We start from the raw sequence: 25,730 nt of genomic DNA, 5'->3' as shown, positions 1-25,730 counted from the left end.
AATATAAATATTAAATGTCTATTAAGTATATTAAAAAAAAAACAGAAAGAAAAACAATATCTATGAAATATTAGAAAAATTATACGTCAAATGACGTCAAAGTCTGATATAAAGACAAGAAATGCTTTTATTTAACTCATGTAATAATATGATAATTATTTAAAAAAAAAAAAAAAAAAAAAGAAAAGAATTTATTATATAATGAAGATTTCTACAAAAGATCATATCACTTAAGATATTTTATTTTATATTTCTCATTCGATAAAAATTTTTATCCAAGTTATATTGAAAATAAATAAAATTTGAGGATATTTACTCTGATTTGTTAAACTTTTTCTGTTCAAAAATGAATTAGTATTTAATTAATTATATAATATTTAATAATAAATAATTAATTAATTACAGCTCATCCATAGTTGTAACGGTCTTTTTTATGCTATGTATCTTCGTGTGAATTTAGTCTAATTGATATAACAACGATGCAAATATATGCCTTTTTATTGTGTATAAAAGATTTAATTATTCATGAGATATTCTCATTTGTATTAATCAAGACTATGGTATTTAAGATGAAATTATTCATTGTGCATGTCCACATATAGATTTTCAATATAATAAAAATATAATGAAATTCAATATTACATATAATCAATTTTTTTTGTAAAGTGCATTCACTTTCTGCAAAATGTTTTTTTTTTTTTACAATTATACAACATTTGACGAGTCACGTAATCGATATAATCAACTATACCTCACTAATGTTTTCGTATCGATTTGTTAGCTTCTTCTTAAGCAAATGTTTTAGATCGTGGTCAGTGAGTGACTGACAATGGTTTCAGTTAGCAGACTCTACTGCGCATGTCCGTGAAAATTAACAGTAAAAGGTATATCTCCCCTTGTTTAATTGCTGAGAATTACCATCTGCTTAAACACATATGTGGCACGCAAGTCGTATTACAAAGTGTTTGGTATTATGAGAATAAAGAAAATAAAGAAAAATTTTTAAGTTGCGTTCTATAGATTTAATTGTATTTTCAAAAACGTTTCCTGTTACCGGGTGTAATAAAAAGCAATTTGAATGCGTAATGAAAGAGAAACGTAGGGTTCTTTATTTTCTTCAATTCAGTAGTAATCTTCAGATATATCAAAATGTCCCTGAGAGGTCTAAGTTATTACGAACGGCATTTCTTTCTTACAAACCGATTAGTTCAATTATTGATTGGTTTGCGGCCTTCTCAAAGTTCGAACGAGCAGTTGTTTCTTGTTTCTACTGTAACAATTTTTTCATTTCCAGCGATTGTGTATCAGGTAAACATTCTTATTTTGATATTTCGTATAAGAATCTGTTATTTAATTATCGTTATGTAGTTATTATTATTTATATTTTTATTTATAAAAAGATAGATTTTTATGTAATTATATAATAATAATTATTATATTATTATTATTATTATTATTATTATTATTATTATTATTATTATTATTATTATTATTATTATTATAATTATCATTATTATTATTATTATTATTATTATTATTATTATTATTATTATTATTATTATTATTATTATTATTATATTTACGTTAGTTATTCTATTTCCTTTTTCTTTTTTTTTATTTTGCTTTAATTCTTATTTTATCTAATTATATTATTTAATATATAACCACAATTGTCAATACGTACTTTTATTTCAGCTTTATCAGCTATTCACGTTGGACATGACATCACAAGTCACCATAAAAGTACTGCAAAAATTATTATCGGGGATATGTATTCTTTATGGTTATAGTACATCATACTTTGGCTTCGTAACAGTTAGTATATATTTTTCCTTTTTTCATATTTAAAAAAACAAAAAAAAAAAAAAAACAAAAAATATTTAACTACGGAAAAATAATATCATCTAATTTTAGATGAAATTTATAATTGCTCGTTTTAAGGATGATTACGATCAGCTGTCGGATGAGAATGAATTGAATATTTTTGAAAATTATACAAAACAAAGCAAATTGTATATGTATGTTATCATAGGTAAGAATGTCAATTGTCTATGCCAATGTTAATGAAGAAAATTTAATTATGATATTATAATTATATACAATTTTTTATTGTTTTAGTTTTCTCTAACTCTTATGTATTTCTAACTATATTTCCATGCATTTTAAATATTTTCTTTTACATCTTCGGTAAATTGGATGATAATGAACTAAAATTACCTTTATCCATTAATAATGTATTAAAACCAGGAGCGTTATATTATAGTTTGCTTATTTATCAAGTGATATTAATCTTTCTTTTAATAACAGTAGCCAGTTTGTTTATATCTATGTATTTGATATTTGTACAACACGCGTGCAGTCAATTCAGCGTTATAATGTAGGTGTTTAATTTGTGAAATACTTATTTATATTTGTTTTTGTTACAAATATTAATTGTAAAAGAGAATATGCAATTTATAACGTACTATTTTTAGGCTGAAAATTCGTCAACCATTTAAAAAGGATCAGAAATATATAAAAAGTTCGTGGTATTATAGAACATCTCGTGAAGAATATGATTGGATAGTCGATATAATAAAACGTTATACAAAAGCCATCGAGTTAGTTGAACAAAATTTTTTTTTTCTTTCTTTTTTGTTTTTCGTTTTCCTTTATTACATCTCATTGTAATTCATTTGTTCTTTTTTGTTTGTTTAAGGTTTGTTGATTTGTTAAACAAATTTTCCAATAGAACTTACATAATAATATGTTTTTTTGCGATGCTGATCGTTATCTTTGATTTTCTTTATGTAAGTAAAATATATTTGCAATAAGTGACATATGCGTAGTAGATTGCCATTTATTCGATCGGTATTTTATAAATTTTTCATTAGTATTTTAAATAAATAATTAATATTTATAACAAAAAATATTAGTAGATAATATAACTGATATTACATTGATGACGTATCTCGGTAAAATTATTTGATCAAAATATTTATATATACTGACCTACTTTTGCTGTTTATTCAATCAGTATTTAAAATATTTTTAATTAGTATTTATAATAAAAAATATCAATATGTAATATAGCACGTTGTCAATATAACACCGATTAATACCAAAACTGTTAATATTTTAATTACAATATTTGTAAATATCAAATTATGATAATTTGTAATCCTGACGAAATACTAATGCAATCTTGACATATTAATTATTTATATCGATAATATAATATTCATAGATACTGAGTATTTATATTACGAAATATTTACTATTAATTATTTTTGTAAATGTTCATTATATGCCGTTTAAAAATTATTATAGAAATTTTTCTTTTCTTCTTTTATATGAATTATACCATATGGTTTTCTTTCAGATGTTTCAATTATCGGAGATATTGCATAATGTATTAGAAATAATAGATTGTTGCATTATCATTGTTGGTACAATTGTAATCTTATACCTTAATTTTTACGTCGGACAGAAACTATTGGATCATGGCAATGCAATTTTTGAAGAATTGTACGTTTCTATAAAGCTTCGTCACTCTGATTATTTATTTATCTAACATGAATAGCAACATAATAATCTTATTCAACAGATTGTCCGATAAATAAATCATTAATTACTTTTTATGGAAAAAGATTCAACAATTTTATTCTTTTCTTTTTTACACAGACGTCAAGTTCCGTTTAATAATCTTACCATAAAAACACAAAAAATGCTGTTATTTGTGATTGCAAGAAGCATGAAACCATGCGTGCTTTCAATCGGAGGTATATTCATCTCGTCGCATGAAGTTTTTTCTATGGTAAGTAAAATTAAATACTCGATGTTCGAAGTATTTTGATAACATTGAATCTGTTCTTTTAGTTAATGCAAAAATCATTATCTTTCGCTACTGTATATTATAGTATTTGTTAACATATAACTTATAATATTGCAACAATGAAATTGTATCTATTAAATAAGATGTTGATAGTAATGATTAAAATATGTATTATCTATATTGAGTATTAATTGTTTGACGTTAAACGTTAAATTATGCATTGTATTCGTTTTTTTGATCATAGATACTTTTAATTCTCGACTGTGTTCAATTTTTATCATCATTCAACTTTTTTTTCACAAGAATAGAAAATTTGAAAAACTGTGTATGCGATAAAGTTATCTAAAAATACAACCTACTATCAAATAGATGTTTGTTTTTTCTGACGTGTCCCGTTCTTACTTAGGGTTGTTCACCGACTCCGGTTTCTCAATGATTTATGTAAACAATTAATCCAGACGAAATTTTTCAATTTTTTTGATTTCGATAAATAACATCTTACTTTAAAGATAAAGGTTTAAATCTTCATTATTCATCAATATCAGTCAAGAATTACGTCAGAATTCATTATTAGAGTAAACTCCAAAATGTCATTTTTGTTGTTCTTGATATTTTTCGTATAATGGCGCTCCTTGAAATCTGCGATAAAAGGAACAAAGTTCTTACTTTCATTACTAATTTTCATATACACGCTTTTGTGACGTGTGTTTTGTTTCCGTGAAATAGCAGATTGCTTGTTTGTTTGTTTTTGTTTTTTATTTTTATTTGATATTTAGTATTATAATCAATTATTAATTATTATTTTTGACAAAATAATCGATAAAATCTTGTTTTTTTTGTCTTATATTATTTTATATACTTATTATGTTATATTTATTATCGACGATACTATGCATGGCCTTGAAAATTAAAAGTTTAACGCATAGCATCCGGTTTTTGATTTATGTAATAACTATTATATTATCAATAACATTACATCAGGTAAATTTATCTGTTCTTAAGGTACACGTGATTATTATTATTTTTATTATAGCTACTTAATTAGTGGATTTATTATTTTTTTTTTAATATATGTAATCAAAAATATGTAATCAAAAATTTAGTAATTTAGTAAAGAAATGTCATTGCATTCTATTCAATAAATAGAAATGAATTATCAGTATCGATATTTATTTTATTCTTACCCTTTTTTTAATTAATAATTTTTTGTAAGTATTTATGATTAAAGATTATAAAAAATAATATAAAAGAAGGATTTGCATGCTTTGTCCATAAAAAATAAATATTTAACCATAACTAAATCATTAATTAATTAATGTATTAGTTTGATCATAAGTAATGTCGTAAGTTTCACTATAGAATATTATATATAAATGTATATATGAACGTAAATATATAGGAATGTATATGGACATTACATTCCTCCATATTATTTATTTTTTAAAATATTCTTTTTTGAGTATTTTTCTCATCAATTCTATTGTTTCAGTTAATACAAAAACCATTATATTTCTTTACGATGTATTTACAGTATCCACGTTTATAATCTTATATTATTTTTTGACAATAAAAATTATGATATTTATTAATCAAATAATATAACTTATTTGATTTAAATTACAAAAACAGTATAATTAAAAAAAAAAATTGATTTCAATCAAATTTAGATATAATTAAAAAAAAAGAACTTTCCATTTTTTCTTAGAGCAATACAAATATACTTACTTATGTCAATAGTATCACGTATATTGTGCATCAAAATTTTATTTCATTCTCTTGTAATTATGATTGACATTTAATTCATCGATTTGTTTTAAAATTTTTCAAAAGAAACTTTTCGCTTATATTCGAACGATTTTCTTTTTTTTACAAGTATGAAAAATACGACGGGTTGTGTAATTTGTTGAAAAATCTTTTAGTACACTGTTTATTTAGACATATGTTGCTTCTTCTTAAGTGATTGTTCTTTACGGTGGTTGGACGCTGACTGAAAAGAATTGAAATCGATCAAGCGCATTTCTGCGCATGTCTCTTCTAACTAAATATCTAAGATATAGCAACCCTTTTTTTAATCATTTGGGAACGATCATCTGTTGTTACTATACATACAAAAGAATTCATCGTACCTTCGAGTATTCGATACTATAATTTAAAAAAAAAAAAATAAGTATCATGAGGGTGATTATTAGAACGTTACATTCTATGGATTCCAATAATTATATGGTTCTTTTTTATGTGTTAATATTTTATAAAGCGTTATACTTATTGCGAAAAGAGGTCAAATAGAATGCGTAATGAAGAAGCAACGTCAAGTTTCTTCTTTATTTTGTTTGAATAAACACGAGATTCACTGATTAAAAATGTCTCTGAGAGGTCTAGCATACTTTGAACAACATTTTCTTCTTTCGAATCGATTATTGCAATTTATAATACGCATACGCCCCGAACAAAGTACGAATGATCAGTTCTTTTTGTTTTGTGCTGTAACCATTTACGTATCGCCAATGATATTACATCAGGTAATTACATCAGGTAATACAAGTAATTACATCATGATTATCCATCATCGATTTACAAAGGTTATTATTTATTATTAATAATACTATTTAAATAAATAAATACGTGATCAGAAATTTAACAAGGAAATTCTTCATTGTATCTAAAGATGAAATTGTCAATATCATATCAATTAAGATATTCATTTCTTTTTAGGAGATTTATTTTCATTTTTATTTTTATTTATTTTCTTTTATTTCTTATTCGGTAAACATTTTTAGGAAATATAATATTTAAATGTTTAGTGCCAAGCATGTTCGATTCCAAAACGCATAAACGGATTCATTTTCCGAAAGATAATTGTTTCATGGATTTTTGATCACAATTATTAACATCGTCTCGTTTGAGATCTTAAATTTGTTTATGATTTATCTCTGATTGATGATGGCTATTCAAAAAAAAATGAGATCTTAACTTTATCCGACAAATTTATTTATATAAAGAATATAATTGAAATATACTTTTTCCATAATATAAATAGCCTGCTATTTATGATCACTTATATTACATACTGATATTTTATTATAAATATTAATTAAAGTATTTATATACCTATATATTGATCATTAATTTTACAAAATACTTATTAACAATTAATAAAAATATTTATCAAATACATAGAAGTGATATAAATAATTCTTCAGTTTTGTCTATGAATTCTATTAAACAAAGACTAATCGTCTATTTGTATTCTTTTGTATTGTATGTATCTATATGTATCTATCTGTGACACATTTACATACATACATATTTATACACGTACGTGCGCACACACATGCATATATATTCTTGTCACGCAATCATTATTTTTGTGATATCCATTCTTAGAATCGTTTCTTTAGCATTTTTCTTTTATACTATGCACATTTAAATTTATGGTTATCTAAACATTCTTTATCTGCATCATACATATTGTTTCGTTGGTTTACTCATTTCTTACATTCTACAATAATAATAATAATAACAATAACAACAACAATAACATCAATAATAATAATAACAACGATAAAAATAGTAATAATTAGAATGAAATATAACGATAATAATTAAGCTTTCTTAGAAAAAACTTTCGAGTTTCGAGAGAATGATGTATGGATGTTTATATTTGTGTGTGAGTTAAGGGGATGAGAGGGATGATAGTGAGAGAGAGAGAGAGAGAGAAAGAGAGAGAAAGAGAGAGAAAAAGAGAGAAAGAGAGAGAAAGAGAGAGAAGAAGACAGAGACAGAAAGAGAGAGAAGGAGAGAGAAAGAGAAAGAGAGAGAGACAGAAAGAGAGAGAAGGAGAGAGAAAGAGAGAGAGAGAGAGACAGAAAGAGAGAGAAGGAGAGAGAAAGAGAGAGAGAGAGAGAGAGAGTTTGTTCGAGTGGAATGTAAAATTGAATATTTCAAATATTCATTATTACGTGCAGATTTTCCCCTTCCAAACGAAATAATTTTTTATCAATTAATTTTTACAACTTAGTGAAGAAAATTCAAATAACTGGTTCAATTACACTTCCCTACCACTTTCAACACTTTCATTTTCGTTTGTCACACTATATAATTTCTAAAGAGTATCGAAATGATCAGAAATAATAAATAATTAAGTAAATATTTAAGAGTGACGAGAAAATTTAATTATATTAGATCGACTAATAAGTAATGTCGTTATTTTTCATACCACTATTTATATATTGGCATTTCTCAACTTATTAAATTTTCAATGTGCCGTGAAATGCTATTTACGTCGAAGCGTAAAAAGTTAAAATTAATTCGTAAGTTTTACAGAAAGTTCTCGTAAAGCTGTTGCTCATAAATACAGGCTTATTTTTAAAACAATATACAGTGACACCAGTTTCCATTAGATTTTTACAAATTTTATATTAATATTAGATCGATAAAAAATTGAGAAACATTGATTTAAACAATCCCAGTCTTTTTATATTAATTATTTATATGAAACAGTATTTATTTATTATCATGTAATATTTCGAATTATATTTAACAATATATTCCAGTTTTATCAGCTTTTCATGTCGGACTTCAATCTGCAATCGACTATAAGAGTTCTGGAAACAATGATACCTGGTCTATTTGTCGTCTATTGTTATTTTAGCGTTTACTTTGGTTTACTAACAGTTCGTATTAATTATTTCTTCTTGTCAAAAAAAAAAAAAAAAAAAAAAAAAGAAAGAAAGAAAGAAAACTAATTTTTACGGGAAAAAATATGTCGTTTTAAGGTGAAATTATTGTACGTTCATTTTAAACTTGATTATGAGGTGCTATCGGACGAGGAGGAATTAAACATTATGAAAAAGTACACGAATCGAAGCAAATTATATGTGTATCTTATAGTGGGTAAGCGAAAAAAAAGGAAGGCAAAAAAAAGGAAAGCAAAAAAAAGAAAAAAGAATTTCATGTAAAAAATAATTATAATTAACATACAATATTTCAATGATGTAAATATCTTCTCGTTATTACAGTTCTCATCATTCTCTATGTTATTTCAATAACGTTTCCAAGTATAATAAACGTTTTTCTCTATATTTTTGGAACATCGGATGATATTAATTTAACATTACCTTTTCCCGTAAATAATGTTTTAAATGAGGGATTGATATATTACAGTTTGCTTATTTATCAAATAATAGCACTTTTTATAATAGGAATAATAGGAAGTGCGTGTTATTCATTGTATTGGGTATTAATACAACACGTATGTGGTCAATTTAGCGTTATAATGTAAGTATGTGTTTTATTTAAAAAGTATGTTTATTTTTATGTTAAATAATATCTATTAGATTGGGTAATAATTCCTTTAAAAATTTTGGATATAAAAAATAATTTACGATTAATTCGATATTATGTATGTAAATGTAAATATTGTTTTGTTTGCTTTCGTTCCTTTTTTTTCTGTTTTTTATTTATTTTTCTTGTAACATATTCATTGTAGGTGGAAAATACATCGACCTTTTAAAAATAATAAAAAACATGTAGAAAATGATTGGTGTAATACAACATCTTTGGAAGAGTGGAATTGGATAATCGATATAATTAAGTGTTATTCAAGAATCACGGAGTTAGTGAGAAATAATATTTTTATGAAATTAATTTTTTAAATATTTCCTTTTATTTTTCCTCTTACTCTTTTTCAAAGAATTTCAATAAATAATATTAGATATTCTAAAATCGTATGATTTAAACATAGGTATACGATAATGCAATATACTTTTGCATTGTTATTAAGAACAATATGGTGAATACATGAAATATGAGAAATATGTATAAGAAAATTCATAGTTGAAAGGATATTATTGAAAAAATATATTTGTTTTACAATTAAAAAATCTCATCCTTAAATTTTTATTTAAGAATTAAATTTTATTAAATTTTACATTAGCACAAGAGCATCTTTGCAATATATTAAATACGTTCCTTTACTATATATTATGATAATAATTCTTTTTTTAATTTTCTGTTCAAGACTCATTGATTTGATAAACGATTATTGTAAGATGAATTACTTAATTGCAGTTTCTATTTCAATGATACTAGTTTTCTTCAATTTTTTGTATGTGAGTAATAATACAATTATTTGATTCATATGCATATGTCATAAAAAATTATAGAGGAATATTTTTTTTTTCATTTATAATAAATTATTATTTTATTTTTAATTTTTAATTTTTAATGTTTTCTTTGCTTTCAGATGTTTCAATTATCTATGGTATTGCAAAGTACAAGCGAAACAATCAAATATATCACTTACATGGTAGGATCAATTTCTGTTATATATATTACTTTTTACGTTGGACAATTGCTTATGGATCACAGCAATGAGACTTTCATGGAATTGTAAGATTGATATATACATACATATATTTATATACAGCTAAATGCCATATTCAATTGAATTAATTTAAAATGTGTTCTCATAAAAAAGTTATTAATTATTAAATATGAGAAAAAAACTGAAATATATTTATTTTGCAGATGTCAAATTCCATTCTATAAATTATCCATAAAAACTAAAAAATTGCTATTATTATTATTAATAAGGAGCATAAAACCAAGTGCCATTTCAATCGGTGGTATATTTATAGCATCGCACGAAGTCTTTGCGACAGTAAGTAGAATGTTGTTTTCAATCAATTTCAAATAGTCTTTATAATAACGAGAATTTCATTATTCCAGTTAATACAAAAAGCTTTTTCCTTTGCTACGGTTTATTACAGCATGTTATAAATCCAAACGATCTTACGACAATGGAAATACGAGACCAATTATTATACGCTGAAAAGATTCTATTTTTTTTTCAAGAAGAATATAAATATACTCACATTAATTAGATATGATGACAATCATAAGTAGTAAAGTGTATATTGCTTATCAAAATCTCCATTGTATTTTTTTAATCGTATTGACATTTCAATCACCATATCCATATTTCCTTAAAAAAAAAAATTGGAGTGCACTTTATATTTCTGCAGAATGCTTTATCATTTATGTTACACTTATAATACATACTTATATTGGATATGAGAAGTTACGTTATCAAATCGACTAAATAGTGTATTTTGACATTTGGTGCTCCTTCTTAAGCGAGTGTCCCTTACGGTGATCAGACCGCGACTGAAAAGGGTTACTATCGAGCGATGCTTTTGCGCATGTCTCTCGAATTGCAAAGGCTAAGCCTACAACACCTCTCTTTTCAATCGTTGGGAACAACCACCTGTTTTCATATTTTACCGTATTTCCAAGTATTCGATATTATTGTCGAATGGGGAGTAATATTCGAACGTTACGTTCTATTGGTTCAATAATTATGATACTTTTTTTTTTTTAATATATAACAATGCGTTATACCTTCTGTAATAGACGGTAATTAGAATGCACAACGAAGAAGAAGGGTAAAGTTTATTCGTCAACTCTTTTTGGTAAACACAAGACACTTCAGAATGTTACCAAGAAGTCTGAATTTCTATGAACGGCATTTCCTTTTTTCAAATCGATTAATCCTATTTATTCTGGGATTAAGACCCCGTAGTCAGTTGTTCATACTTTGTGTAATAGTTTTTTATTTATTACCACTGATAGTGCATCAGGTAAATATATAGTGATATTGTTCTGATATGATTCTAGTAATTAATATATTAACTTAATTAATATTTTAAAAATATTACATGAATAGTACATAGAAATTTTATTAGTGATATTATATTATAGCAATATTATAATAATAAACAGTAATATTATTATATTAGTAATATTATTGTTTTCATTATGTTATTTATTATATTTGGATGAGTTTTCATTTCATTATCGCGTAATAATCTGCTATTTTCTTTTTCGATAAGCTTTTTTATGTAAATTAATATTTGATATTAGAAAAAATTTTTATTACACATTTAATTTCATTTTAAACAAAAATTGATATCTATTATATTTTTTTAGATTTTTGTGTGAATAATCCGGTTTAAGCAAAAGAACACTTTAATCTTTTCTTTAAGTTAGTTATGTTGTGTCATATATTAAAAGTACAATATCTTCGAAACAAATAAAAACTAAGATTTAAAAAATTTGTTGTCTGCTATATTAAATTTTGTAATAATCATAAAAGAAAGCAGTCAGTTCAGTAAAATAATTTATTGATTTGTCATATAATTATTTTCGTAATTTTCAGTAAACAAAACTACACATCGTCAATCGACTACTACTGTTTATTAGCTATTTTTATAAGATCAGATATTAATTATAACGTCAGATTTCAAAAGAATTCCACAATTTTAGTTCTATCAGCTCTACACGACAGACAAGAAGCAGCAACCGTCTATCAAAGTATTTGAGTCAATGATACCTGGTTTATATATAATTTATTGTTCTATTAACGTTTATTTTAGTATAACAACGGTGCGTATTACTGTTTTAGCATTATTTTTCATTCTTTTCAAACATAATTATTTACAAGATAGTGTGTTTATATTTCAGGTCAAATTAATACTTGCTCATATCAGATATGATTACGAGTTCGTGAGGAATGAAATGGAACTAAATATTATGGAAGAGTACACGAACAAGAGCAAATTATATGTATATGTTCTTGTGGGTAGGTCAAATAAAGTGCGTTCATATAATAAAATTATATTGCAAATATTTTCTTTTTTGTGTTGTTACAGTTCTCCTCTATCTCTATCTTATTTCAATAACGTTTCCAAGTATTTTGAACGTTATTTTGTACATTTTTGGAACATCTGAAGACGTTCATCTAACATTACCTTTTTCTATTAATAGTGTTTTACAGGCAGGATTACTATATTATAGTTTACTTACTTATCAAGTAATAGTAGTCTTTATTTTAATAACAATAGGGATTCTCTTTTATTCATTGTATTGGGTATTAATACAGCACGCATGTGGCCAATTGCGTGTTATAATGTACGGGAAAGTATTATTCTTTTTTATCTTAAATAACATTTGTTTATAATTTCTGCATTAGAAAATTTAATAGAAAATAGTAATATATTTTATTTTATAAATGTAAGGGTTATTTAACGTGTTAATTGTAGAATGAATATACGTGAACCATTTAATAATGATTATAAATTTGTACAAAATAATTGGTGTATTACAACACCTCAGGGAGAAAGAAAATGGATGGTCCACATAATTAAGTTTTATACAAGAATCACGAAGTAAGTTCGAAATAAATGTTGTATTAAATAAATTTCTTTTGAATATTCCAACCTTCGCTATAATACGACTGACAGTGTCAACTGTTCGTGCTAACAATTTTTTTGTAAATATTCCAACGCATTTTTAATTATTTAAGTTACCTGTCATTTTTAAAAAAATTTGTGTTATTTTCAAAATTGCTGTTATTTTCTAATCTAAAGTTAGATCAAGTTGGAATTTTTGTATATCTTTGAAACGTGTAATTTGAATTTTGATAGAAATTTTAAATTATTTTATTTAATCATCATTACTCTCGAATGATTAGTAAAATATTTTTTTAAGTATTTTACAAAATATATCCAAAAAATGTTACGAAATGTTACGAAAATATTTCGTAAATGTCTAAAAAAAAATATAAAAAATATTAAAAATTACAAACAAGAATAATAGTAAATAATTTTTTGCCATCTTTTTAGTACAAAATCAATTTCTTCCTGAGTCGAATATGTTTAGCTATTTTTTGTAAAAGTATGCATTAGTTTGAACATATATTATATGTATAACTAAATTATGTTTTATCACAAGTAATTCCCATTTTTTTCTTTTCAAGGTTTGTTGAATTATTGAATAATTTGTCCAAGATGATGTATTTAATGGCTGTTTTTATTTCGATGCTGCTTGTTTTTTTTAATTTCCTATACGTAAGTAATATACTGGAAATATTTAATAAATTATTATTTATTTTAAATGGCATATGATTAATTATAATTTGAACTAAAGTATTAAACATTAAATTTTTTGTTAATATTTGATTATTACTGTTCATACACACATGCCCAAGCTAAAATATCTACAGTACTATTTCCTAAATGTATATTGATACACATGCGCAACTTCAGATATCTCCCCGCACTGTACTTTCACCTAAGAGTTACATATCCCTAGTTGGTATGTCTGTCTCTGGGAATTACTTGCATAATCGTTAAGAAAACGAATAAATATAAAACATATTGTCACCTTTGTCCGAGTTTAGGTGTTATAAGTAAAGTACTTAGTTTTTGATAATGTGTCGATCCGAGTATCTATCCTTCAAAAATGTCAATGCAATATTCATAGGTCCACACGGCACCACGAATAATCATGCATGAAATTGGTCAAACATTTCGAACAAACTATCCCGACATGCTCAGTAGGAATAAGAATATTGCTTTCCTGTTCCAAGTATTTTTTACTTTAATTCCACCTTTTTCATTTTCCTTTCATAAATTATTAATGTCTTCATGGATATTTCGAAAAAAATGTACAAACGATCGCATCCAAACATTCGCATTCATTATTAAGACAAACAGATCTTATCAATATCACCAACTATGTTTCTAATAGAGATATAGAGCACAAAATCATAGTAGTTAACTTTACATCTTTCCAACTCGCAACATTTAGACCTTTGGTTTTCATTACATTAATGGTTATCACTTCTCAGAAATAGCCAACAAGACTAGCTACATGTTACTACATATCAATTACATCGTATCAACAATTGCATCATAACTCGACAAATATACTATAATTTACACTATATCTATTATCTCGCATTTACTTACGAGCTTCACGGGATCCTTCAGAAGAATTTATATTCTCCCATTAATATGACGGAACGTAACGAGCGATATTTTGCTGATAGCCTTCAATATCTTGCTAGTATCCTAATGCCATCGCCTTTATTTATCGCGACTAGTTGATCTACAACTCTGATGATTAGAAAAAGATAGCGGAACTTTCTTTGTGCAAATAGTATCATCGCTAGTCCGGTGCGGGAAGCGTATCTGAAAACTTTCTCGTAGTTACGCTCCGCACGATACAACAATTATTTTAAGCATTTCTTTTATATATCTTTTATATATGTATATATATATATATATATACATATTTATATGTACAAATATGTATGTGTATATGTATCTGAATATATGATATATATATTTTGTAGAATGTATATATATGTATATATGTCTTTTCAGATATTTCAATTATCTACCATATTGCAAAGTACAAGCCAAACAATTGAATGCTGTATTTATATGACTGTATTTGTATTTATTATATACATTAGTTTTTACATTGGAGAATTACTTATTCATCATGGCGATGACGTTTTCAAAGAATTGTAAGATCATAATATAGACGACTAGAATAATATGCTCAATTTAATTATTTAGCGACATATTCAAGTAAGCAATTGATCATATGTTTAATGTGAATAAAAAAATATTTTTCTATTTTACAGGTGTAATATTCCATTCTACAATTTTTCTATAAAAACGCAAAAGTTGTTACTACTTTTATTAATAAAAAGCATAAAACCGTCAGAGCTTTCAATCGGTGGTGTATTTGTCGTGTCGCACGAAGTTTTTGGTGGAGTAAGTAATATCCTATAATTTAAGTTTTTTTCGAAAATAATTATTTACGTTAAAAGGAAATCAATTATTCCAGATAGTACAGAAAGCATATTCTTTTGCAGCGGTTTATTATAGCACATTTAAAGGTTAAACTATCTTGCGACGATAAAAATATGAGACTTATTATTTTATGACGATGATTTTATTTTTATGTAAAAAGGATCTAACATACTTACTTGTAGTAGACATGATAGGAGTCCTATATAGTAAAGTATATATTGCTTATCAAAATTTCCATCATTTTATTCTAATCGTTCTATTTTTTCTTCCAATTGACATTTCAATCACTATATTTATATTTTTTCGAAAAAACAAATGCATTTTATATTTCTGCAGAATATTTTTTCATTTATGTTACACTTATAATACACACTTATGTTGGATATGAGGAGTTACGTTATCAAATCGACTAAACTGTTTATTTTGACATTTGCTGCTTTTTCTTAAGCGAGTGTCCCGTACGGAGATCGGACGCCGAATGAGAAGGGTTACTATCGAGCGATGCTTTTGCGCATGTCTCTCGAATTGCAAAGGCTAAGCATACAACACCTCTCTTTTCAATCGTTGGGAACAACCATCTGTTTTCATATTTTACCGTATTTCCAAGTATTCGATATAATTGTCGAATGGGGAGCAATATTCGAATGTTACGTTCTATAGGATCAATAATTATGATACTTTTTTTTGTATTAATATATAAAAATGCGTTATACCTACAGTAATAGATGGCAATTAGAATGCACAACGAAGAAGAAGGGTAAAGTTTATTCGTCAACTTTTTTTGGTAAACACAAGACACATCAGAATGTTACCAAAGAGTCTGAATTACTATGAACGGCATTTTCTTTTTTCAAATCGATTAATCCTATTCACTCTGGGATTAAGATCCCGTAGTCAGTTTTTCATACTTGGTGTAATAGTTTTTTATTTATTACCACTGATAGTGCATCAGGTAAATGTCTTAAATATATAGTGATATTGTTCTGATATGATTCTAGTAATTAATATATTAACTTAATTAATATTTTAAAAATATTACATGAATAGTACATAGAAATTTTATTAGTGATATTATATTATAGTAATATTATAATAATAAACAGTAATATTATTATATTAGTAATATTATTGTTTTCATTATGTTATTTATTATATTTGGGTAAGTTTTGATTTCATTATCGCGTAATAATCTGCTATTTTCTTTTTTGATAAGCTTTTTTATGTAAATTAATATTTAATATTAGAAAAAATTCTTATTACTTATTTAATTTCATTTTAAACACAAATTGATATCTATTATTTTTTTTTAGATTTTTGTGTAAAAAATCCGGTTTAAGCAAAAGATCACTTTAATCTTTTCTTTAAGTTAGTTATGTTGAGTCATATATGAAAAGTACAATATCTTCGAAACAAATAAAAACTAAGATTTAAAAAATTTGTTGTCTGCTATATTAAATTTTGTAATAATCATAAAAGAAAGTATTCAGTTCAGTAAAATAATTTATTGATTTGTCATATAATTATTTTCGTAATTTTCAGTAAACAAAACTACCCATCGTCAATCGACTACTACTGTTTATTAGCTATTTTTATAAGATCAAATATTAATTATAACGTCAGATTTCAAAAGAATTCCACAATTTTAGTTCTATCAGCTTTACACGACAGACAAGAAGCTGCAACCGTCTATCAAAGTATTTGAGTCAATGATACCTGGTTTATATATAATTTATTGCTATATTACTGTTTACTTTAATATAACAACGGTTCGTATTATTGTTTTACCATTAATTTTCATTCTTTTCAAACAAAATTATTTACGTGGTAGTATGTTTATATTTCAGATCAAATTATTATTTGCTCATATCAGATATGATTACGAGTCCGTGAGGAATGAAATGGAACTAAATATTATGGAAGAGTACACGAATAAGAGCAAATTATATGTATATGTTCTTGTGGGTAGGTCAAATAAAATGCGTTTATATAATAGTAAAATTATATTGCAAATATCCATTGTTTTGTATTGTTACAGTTCTCCTCTATCTCTATCTTATTTCATTAACGTTTCCAAGTATTTTGAACGTTCTTTTGTACATTTTTGGAACATCTGAAGACTTTCATTTAACATTACCTTTTTCTGTTAATAGTGTTTTACAGGCAGGATTACTATATTATAGTTTGCTTATTTATCAAGTAATAGTAATCTTTATTTTAATAACAATAGGGATTATTGTTTATTCATGGTATTGGGTATTAATACAGCACGCATGTGGCCAATTGCGTGTTATAATGTACGGAAAATTATTATTGTTTTTATCTTAAATAACCTTTGTTTATAATTTCTGCATTAGAAGATTTAATAGAAAATAGTAATATATTTCATTTTATGAATGTAAGGGTTATTTAACGTGTTAATTGTAGAATGAATATACGTGAACCATTTAATAATGATCATAAACTTGTACAAAATAATTGGTGTATTACAACACCTCAGGGAGAAAGAAAATGGATGGTCCACATAATTAAGTTTTATATAAGAATTACGAAGTAAGTACGAAATATTGTATTAAACAAATTTTTTTGAATATTCGGTCTTTCGCTTTAACACGACTGACAATGTTGGTTTCGAGTTAACAATTTTTTTATAAATATTCCAAAGCATTTTTAATTATTTAGGTTGTATGGCACTTTAAAAAAAATTTGTGTTATTTTCAAAATTGCTGTTATCTTTTATTTTAAAGTTGGATCAAGTCGGAATTTTTTGTATATTTTCGAAACGTGTAATTTGAATTTTGATAGAAATTTTAAATTATTTTATTTAATCATCATTACTCTCGAATGATTAGTAAAATATTTTTTTAAGTATTTTACAAAATATATCCAAAAAACGTATACGAAAATATGTTGGAAATATCTAAAAATAATATGAAAAATATTAAAGATTACAAATAAGAATAATAATAAATAATTTTTCACCATCTTTTTGTTACAAAATCAATTTCTTCCAGAGCTGCATATGTTTAGCTATTTTCTGCAAAAGTATGCATTAGTTTGACCATTTACAATATGTATACCTAAATTATGTATTATCGTAATTAATTTCCATTTTTTTCTTTTCAAGGTTTGTTGATTTATTGAATAATTTGTCCAAAATGATTTACTTAATCGCAGTTTTTATTTCGATGGTGCTTGTTTTTTTTAATTTCCTATATGTAAGTAATATCTCTGAAATATTTAATAAATTATTATTTATTTTAAATGGCATATGATTAATTATAATTTGTACTTAAGTATTAAACATTAAATTTTTTGTTAATATTTGATTATTACTGTTCATACACACATGCCCAATCTAAAATATCTACAGTACTATTTCCTAAATGTATATTGATACACATGCGCAACTTCAGTTATCTCCCCGCACTGTACTTTCACCTAAGAGCTACATGTCCCTAGTGGGTATATCTGTCTTTGGGAATTTCTTGAATAATCGTTAAGAAAACGAATAAATATAAAACATATTGTCACCTTTGTCCGAGTTTAGGCGTTATAAGTAAAGTACTTAGTTTTCGATAATGTGTCGACCCGAGTATCTATCCTTCAAAAATATCAATGCAATATTCATGGGTCCACACGGCACCACGAATAATCATGCATGAAATTGGTCAAACATTTCGAATGAACTATCCCGACATGTCCAGTAGGAGTAAGAATATTGCTTTCCTGTTCCAAGTATTTTTTACTTTAATTCCTCCTTTTTCATTTTCCTTTCATAAATTATTAATGTCTTCATGGATATTTCGAAAAAAATGTACAGACGATCGCATCCAAACATTCGCATTTATTATTAAGACAAACAGATCTTATCAATATCACCAACTATGTTTCTAAAACAGATATAGAGCACAAAATCATAGTAGTTAACTTTAAATCTTTCCAACTCGCAACATTTAGACCTTTGATTTTTATTACATTAATGGTTATCACTTCTCAGAAATAGCCAACAAGACTAGCTACATGTTACTACATATCAATTACATCGTATCAACAATTGCATCATAACTCGACAAATATACTATAATTTACACTATATCTATTATCTCGCATTTACTTACGAGCTTCACGGGATCCTTCAGAAGAATTTATATTCTCCCATTAATATGACGGAACGTAACGAGCGATATTTTGCTGATAGCCTTCAATATCTTGCTAGTATCCTAATGCCATCGCCTTTATTTATCGCGACTAGTTGATCTACAACTCTGATGATTAGAAAAAGATAGCGGAACTTTCTTTGTGCAAATAGTATCATCGCTAGTCCGGTGCGGGAAGCGTATCTGAAAACTCTCTCGTAGTTACGCTCCGCACGATACAACAATTATTTTAAGCATTTCTTTTATATATCTTTTATATATGTATATATATATATATATATATATATATATACATATTTATATGTACAAATATGTATGTGTATATGTATCTGAATATATGATATATATATTTTGTAGAATGTATATATATGTATATATGTCTTTTCAGATATTTCAATTATCTACCATATTGCAAAGTACAAGACAAACAATTGAATGCTGTATTTATATGACTGTATTTGTATTTATTATATACATTAGTTTTTACATTGGACAATTACTTATTCATCATAGCGATGACGTTTTCAAAGAATTGTAAGATCATGATATAAACGACTAGATTAATAAGCTCAGTTTAATTAATTAGCGACATATTCAAGTAAGCAGTTGATCATATATTTAATGTGAAAAAAAAAATATTTTTCTATCCTACAGGTGTAATATTCCATTCTACAATTTTTCTATAAAAACGCAAAAGTTGTTACTACTTTTATTAATAAAAAGCATAAAACCGTCAGAGCTTTCAATCGGTGGTGTATTTGTCGTGTCGCACGAAGTTTTTGGCGGAGTAAGTAATATCCTATAATTGAAGTTTTTTCCGAAAATAATTATTTACATTAAAAGCATATCAATAATTCCAGATAGCACAGAAAGCATATTCTTTTGCAGCGGTTTATTATAGTACATTCAAAGGTTAAACTATCTTGCAATGATAAATATATGAGACTTATTATTTTATTACGATGATTTTATTTATACGTAAGAAGGATCTAACATACTTACTTGTAGTAGACATGATAGGAGTCCTATATAGTAAAGTATATATTGCTTATCAAAATTTCCATCAATTTATTCTAATCGTTCTATTTTTTCTTTCAATTGTCATTTCAATCACTATATTTATATTTCTTCGGAAAAACAAGTGCATTTTATATTTCTGCAGAATACTTTTACATTTATGTTACACTTATAATACACACTTATGTTGGATATGAGGAGTTACGTTATCAAATCGACTTAACTGTTTATTTTGACATTTGCTGTTTTTTCTTAAGCGAGTGTCGCTTATTGTAGTTGGGCATCAACTGAGATGGGATGCAATCGAGCAACGCTTCTGTGCATTTCTCTCGAAATGCAAAGATTAAATCGCTCTCCTTTTTTAAATCTTTGGAAATAATCATCTGTTTTTATACTTTATCGTATTTCCAAGTATTCGATATTATATTTTTTGAAAAGGGAATAATATTCATATGTTTTGTTCTATAGGTTCAATGATTATGATACTTTTTTCGTACTAATATTTAACAAAACGTTATACCTACTAATAAACGGCAATTAGAATGCACAACGAAGAAAAAAGAATATAGTTTATTTGTTGATTCTTTTCACTAAAGGAATGATACTTCACAATGTTACAAAGATGTCTTACGTACTATGAACGGAATTTTCTCTTTTCCAATTGATTAGTACAATTTATTCTCAGATTTCGTTCGAATCAAAGCATCATGTTGATGCATTGTTGGTATGTTATGCGGTAATTGTTTATCTAATACTACAGACAGTCTATCAGGTAAACGTATCTATTCTAAATATATTTTTACTATAATAATTAATATATTACCGCACTTAATTTTTTTAAAATGACACGTGTATGGAAAGTAAATTTTGATAACAATGCTAATGTATATTATTAATTATGTTCGTAAATTTTTATAATAGTATTACTTTATATTTTGCTATTTATATTACTTTTTCGCAAAACATCTTTATAAACATTAAAACTTAATATCTGAAACATTTACTATTTTATATTTAATCTTAATTTGACAACAAATTGTTTTTTTCAATATCTTTTTAAAACATTTAGTGAAAAAGTCCGGGATAAACAATCAATCACTTTAATCTTTTTTATCGGTTGATTAAATGAATATCTTCCTCTTGAAGTACAATATCTTTAATGCAAATAAAAAATAATATTTAAAAAGTTTTTCTTCCTATTGTTGTAAATTTTGTGTCAGTCATTAAAAATAAAGTATTTAGTAAAATAATGTATTGAATTGTAATAATCTATAATTATTTTCGTATTTTTCAGTAATCTTTACTATTCATTGGGTGTCGATTATTTCTATTTATTAGATATTTTTCTAAAATTAAACATTAATTATGTTTCGAAAGAATTTCATAATTATAGTTTAATCAGTTTTATACGATAGACAGGAACTTGCAATTGGTTATAAAAGATTCAAGTCAATGACACCTGTCTGATATGTTCTTTATTGTTATATTATCGTTTACTTTAGTTTGACACGTTTTTTTTTATAGATTTTCGTATAAATTTTCATTGTTCTCAAACGCATTTATTAACTCAAAAGAGTATTTAATTTTCAGATTAAACTAATATTTTCTCGTGTCAAACTTGACTACGAGGGGTTGTGACGGATGAGAAGGACCTAGACGTTAAAAGTAAAGTTATAGTATAGTACGCGAGCCAATGCAAATTATATGTGTACCTACTTGCGGATAGGTTCAATGAAATAACTATAAATAATAGTAAAATGATATTGAAAATATGCATCTTCTTGTATTATTACAGTTCTCTTTTATCTTTATTTTATTTCATTAATATCTCCATGTATTTGAAATGTATTCCTGTTTATTTTTGGAACATGAGACGTTATTTATTTAACATTATCTTTTTTCATTCATAATATTTTACATGTTGAATTGTTATATTATAGTTTATTTATTTACCAAATAATAATAATTACCAATAATTTTATTTTATTAACCATAGGAATTATTTGTTATTTACTGTATTGGATGCTTTTGCATATTCTCGCAAAGAATTTTCTCAATTCGATATTATATACGATATGTAGATGTTTATTTCGGAAAGGATATATGCATTATATTTATATTCAAAAATATATGTCCGATTAATTAATAAATAATTCAAGAATTTTTAGTAAAAGCTATCAATGCCATTAATTTGGATAAACAATATTCTGGTTAATTAAATTTTATGACTTTAAATATTATTTTACATGTTCATTGCAAAAAGAAGGTATATCAATCATATAAGCGTGATCAGCGATATCAAAATGCTTAATGTAGTTGAATAGGAAAAATTGATTTGGATGATCGATATAATCAGGTGTCATAGAAGAATCACATATCGCTAAGGATTCGATACTACTAAAGACTATAATAGAAGTATAGTATGATCTGACTGTTCGATACTTCGATTATTAAAGGAAGAATAATATTTTATTCTATAGACTCGATGATTATGATACTATTTTTATTTCGTTTTACAAATATTACTGCTACCGGTGATGATAATTCAAATTATTATTTTATGTTTTTTGTTCATTTCGTTACAGCGAACGTGAGACATTTCGAAATGTCTCGAAGAGATCTAATATACTTCGAACAGCAATTTTTTTTTTCAAATCATCCAGTTCAATTTTTGATGGGACTGAGTTCCTATCAAAACTCAGCTGTTCGCACTTTGTGCGATAATTGTTTTCATATTACCATTGATAGCGATATATTATCAGGTAAATATATCCATTTTAAATATATACGCTATCGTCTTATTATGATTGTAATAGTTAATATTTTATATAACTGAATTATTTTTATATTGATATATGTTTTCATCATAATATTATATAATTTTATACTATTTTTGTTTCTCATTCAATTCGAATTTTGATGCAAATTGATACGAAATATTTGAACCATTAATTTTTCTTTTATTATTTTTTTTTTTTTAATAATTAATTAAATTGTTTTTCTATATAACTTTTTACAATCAAACATGAAATATACGGTTTGTATCGTATACAATCAAAGTTGAAACAAACGATCGATTTAATTTATTCTTTCACTTAATTACATTGTATCATTCTTCAGATGTAGAGTATCTTTCAAAGAAATAAGATATAAGATATCAAAACTTTAAAATTGACTTCATTAAAATTTTATAACAATTTCAAAAAAGAAAATATTATGAATTATGTAGTCCTATCAAATAATGTATTGTATATTCAAATTTCGGTCTATAATTATTTTCGTAATTTTGAATAAATAACAGTACTCATTATTAGCCGATTATATTTATTTATCAGATATTTTTAAAAGATAATTCATTAATTATTACGTCAGATTTTAATATCATTTCACAATTCCAGTTTTATCAGTTCTACACATTAAACATGAACCTGCTATTGATTATAAAAGTATTGGAGTCGATGATACCTGGCTTACATTTTTTCTATTGTTATATTATCGCTTACTTTGATCTAACAATGGTTGGTATTATTGTTTTCAGATTAATTTTACTTCATCTGAAATATTTTTTAGTTACGGAAAAATGTATTCACTTTTCAGGTGAAACTATTATTTACTCGTATCAAACTTTATTAAGAATCTGTAAATATTATGGAAATATATGCGAACAAAAGTAAATTATATGTCTATATTCTCATGGGTAAGTACAATGAAATAATTGCAAAAAATAATAAAATAATATTGCAAATACACATTATTTTCCTATTGTTATAGTTTTTTTCTACAATTATTTTATTTTAATAACGACTCTAAGTATTTTAAATGTATTTCTATATATTTTTAACAATATCCATTCAATATTATCTTTTCCTGTTAGTATCGTTTTATGCGAAGATTTGCTATATTATAGTTTGCTTATTTATTAAATAATAGGAGCGTTTATTCTAATAACTATGAACATTATTATTTATTCATTGTTTTGGGCACTTATACAATATGCATGTGACCAATTTACTGTTATCATGTAAGTTTTTAATTCGGAAATAATATTAATATTTGTTTATATCCAATAATATATGTCGGATTAATTAATGAATAATCTCGGAATTTTTATTAAAAAATACTAGTAGATTGGATAAAAAATATATTATGATCAATTTTTAAATATTATTGTTGCAAATATTATTTTAATAATAAATTAAATTAAAATATTACTTTAATTTTAACATATTTATGGCAAAGGAAAGATACGCCGATTATTTATGTGTTATCAAAGATATACACAAAAGGTTTAGTTTAATAGAATATCTCAGAAAAAATGGGATTGGATGATCGATGTAATTATTCAATTGTTATACAAGAGTCACAGAGTTAGTGCGAAATAATTTTCTTTGAAATTAATTTTTTAAATGTTTATTTTCTTTTCCCGAAAATTGACACGAAAGACAAATATTTTTCATGGTGAGTATATATTTTTATTACAATAGGAATAATAGAAATAGATTTTACTGGATTGATAAAATCAGTATTAAAAAATTTTGTTTGATAAGAATTCTAAGTCGTAAAATATTAATTGTACAAAAAAACATTTAATAATTTTTTACAGATGTCAAGTAACATTCTATAAAATTTCTATAAAAATTTAAATGCTGTTATCACTTATGTTAGCAAGAATTAATAAATTATGCGAGCTCTGAATCATTGGAATTATCGTGGAAATTTTTGCTAAGGTGAGTAGCAAAATATTATCATTGTTTAAGATGCTTTGTAGAGGGTGCAACATGCTTGCATAAATTCTCTTGAAAACTTTTTATATTAACAACAAATCTTTTATTTCAGTTAATCTTAAAAGTATTTTCATTTCCAATAGTATTTTATATTACGCTTTAAAGAAAACGATAATATCATAATGAAAATATAAATTTTCTTGTTATATATAGAAGATTTTATTTCTTCTAAGAATATAATAGACTTACATGTTTTAAAATTTGATGACCAAATTAAATATTAAAGATAAAATGTAGATCTAAATTTCATTGATTTCACATATCCTTTTATCAATTTGCTATTCGTCAATGT

The 25,730-nt window shown here is 25.1% G+C and overlaps 2 protein-coding genes and 1 long non-coding RNA gene across 3 annotated transcripts; all 3 read left to right on the top strand.

Moving 5' to 3' along the window:
• Positions 1-1,149: 1,149 nt before the first annotated feature.
• LOC118448605 (uncharacterized) lies at positions 1,150-5,360 on the top strand. Its single transcript, XM_085661115.1, has 9 exons — positions 1,150-1,308; positions 1,696-1,815; positions 1,915-2,032; positions 2,119-2,377; positions 2,475-2,600; positions 2,699-2,789; positions 3,362-3,507; positions 3,664-3,796; positions 5,304-5,360. Exons 1-9 carry the CDS (start codon positions 1,150-1,152, stop codon positions 5,358-5,360), a joined length of 1,209 nt encoding a protein of 402 aa, XP_085517241.1.
• An 814-nt stretch (positions 5,361-6,174) lies between these two features.
• On the top strand, positions 6,175-10,699 carry LOC146872614 (uncharacterized). Its single transcript, XM_085661114.1, has 9 exons — positions 6,175-6,333; positions 8,368-8,487; positions 8,590-8,707; positions 8,833-9,091; positions 9,303-9,428; positions 9,834-9,924; positions 10,059-10,204; positions 10,343-10,475; positions 10,544-10,699. Exons 1-9 carry the CDS (start codon positions 6,175-6,177, stop codon positions 10,592-10,594), a joined length of 1,203 nt encoding a protein of 400 aa, XP_085517240.1. The 3' UTR covers positions 10,595-10,699.
• Positions 10,700-15,097: 4,398 nt separating this feature from the next.
• Positions 15,098-15,614, top strand: LOC146872613 (uncharacterized). The gene is made up of 3 exons (XR_014982916.1): positions 15,098-15,188; positions 15,309-15,441; positions 15,543-15,614. It is a non-coding gene; the product is annotated as an uncharacterized LOC146872613 (long non-coding RNA).
• The last annotated feature ends 10,116 nt before the right edge of the window (positions 15,615-25,730 follow it).

Source organism: Vespa mandarinia, chromosome 13 (genome assembly GCF_050613455.1).
Source record: "Vespa mandarinia isolate Hongniang chromosome 13, ASM5061345v1, whole genome shotgun sequence".
NCBI classification, from domain to species: Eukaryota; Metazoa; Arthropoda; class Insecta; order Hymenoptera; family Vespidae; genus Vespa; species Vespa mandarinia.
This window is presented reverse-complemented; position numbering and strand designations above follow the sequence as displayed.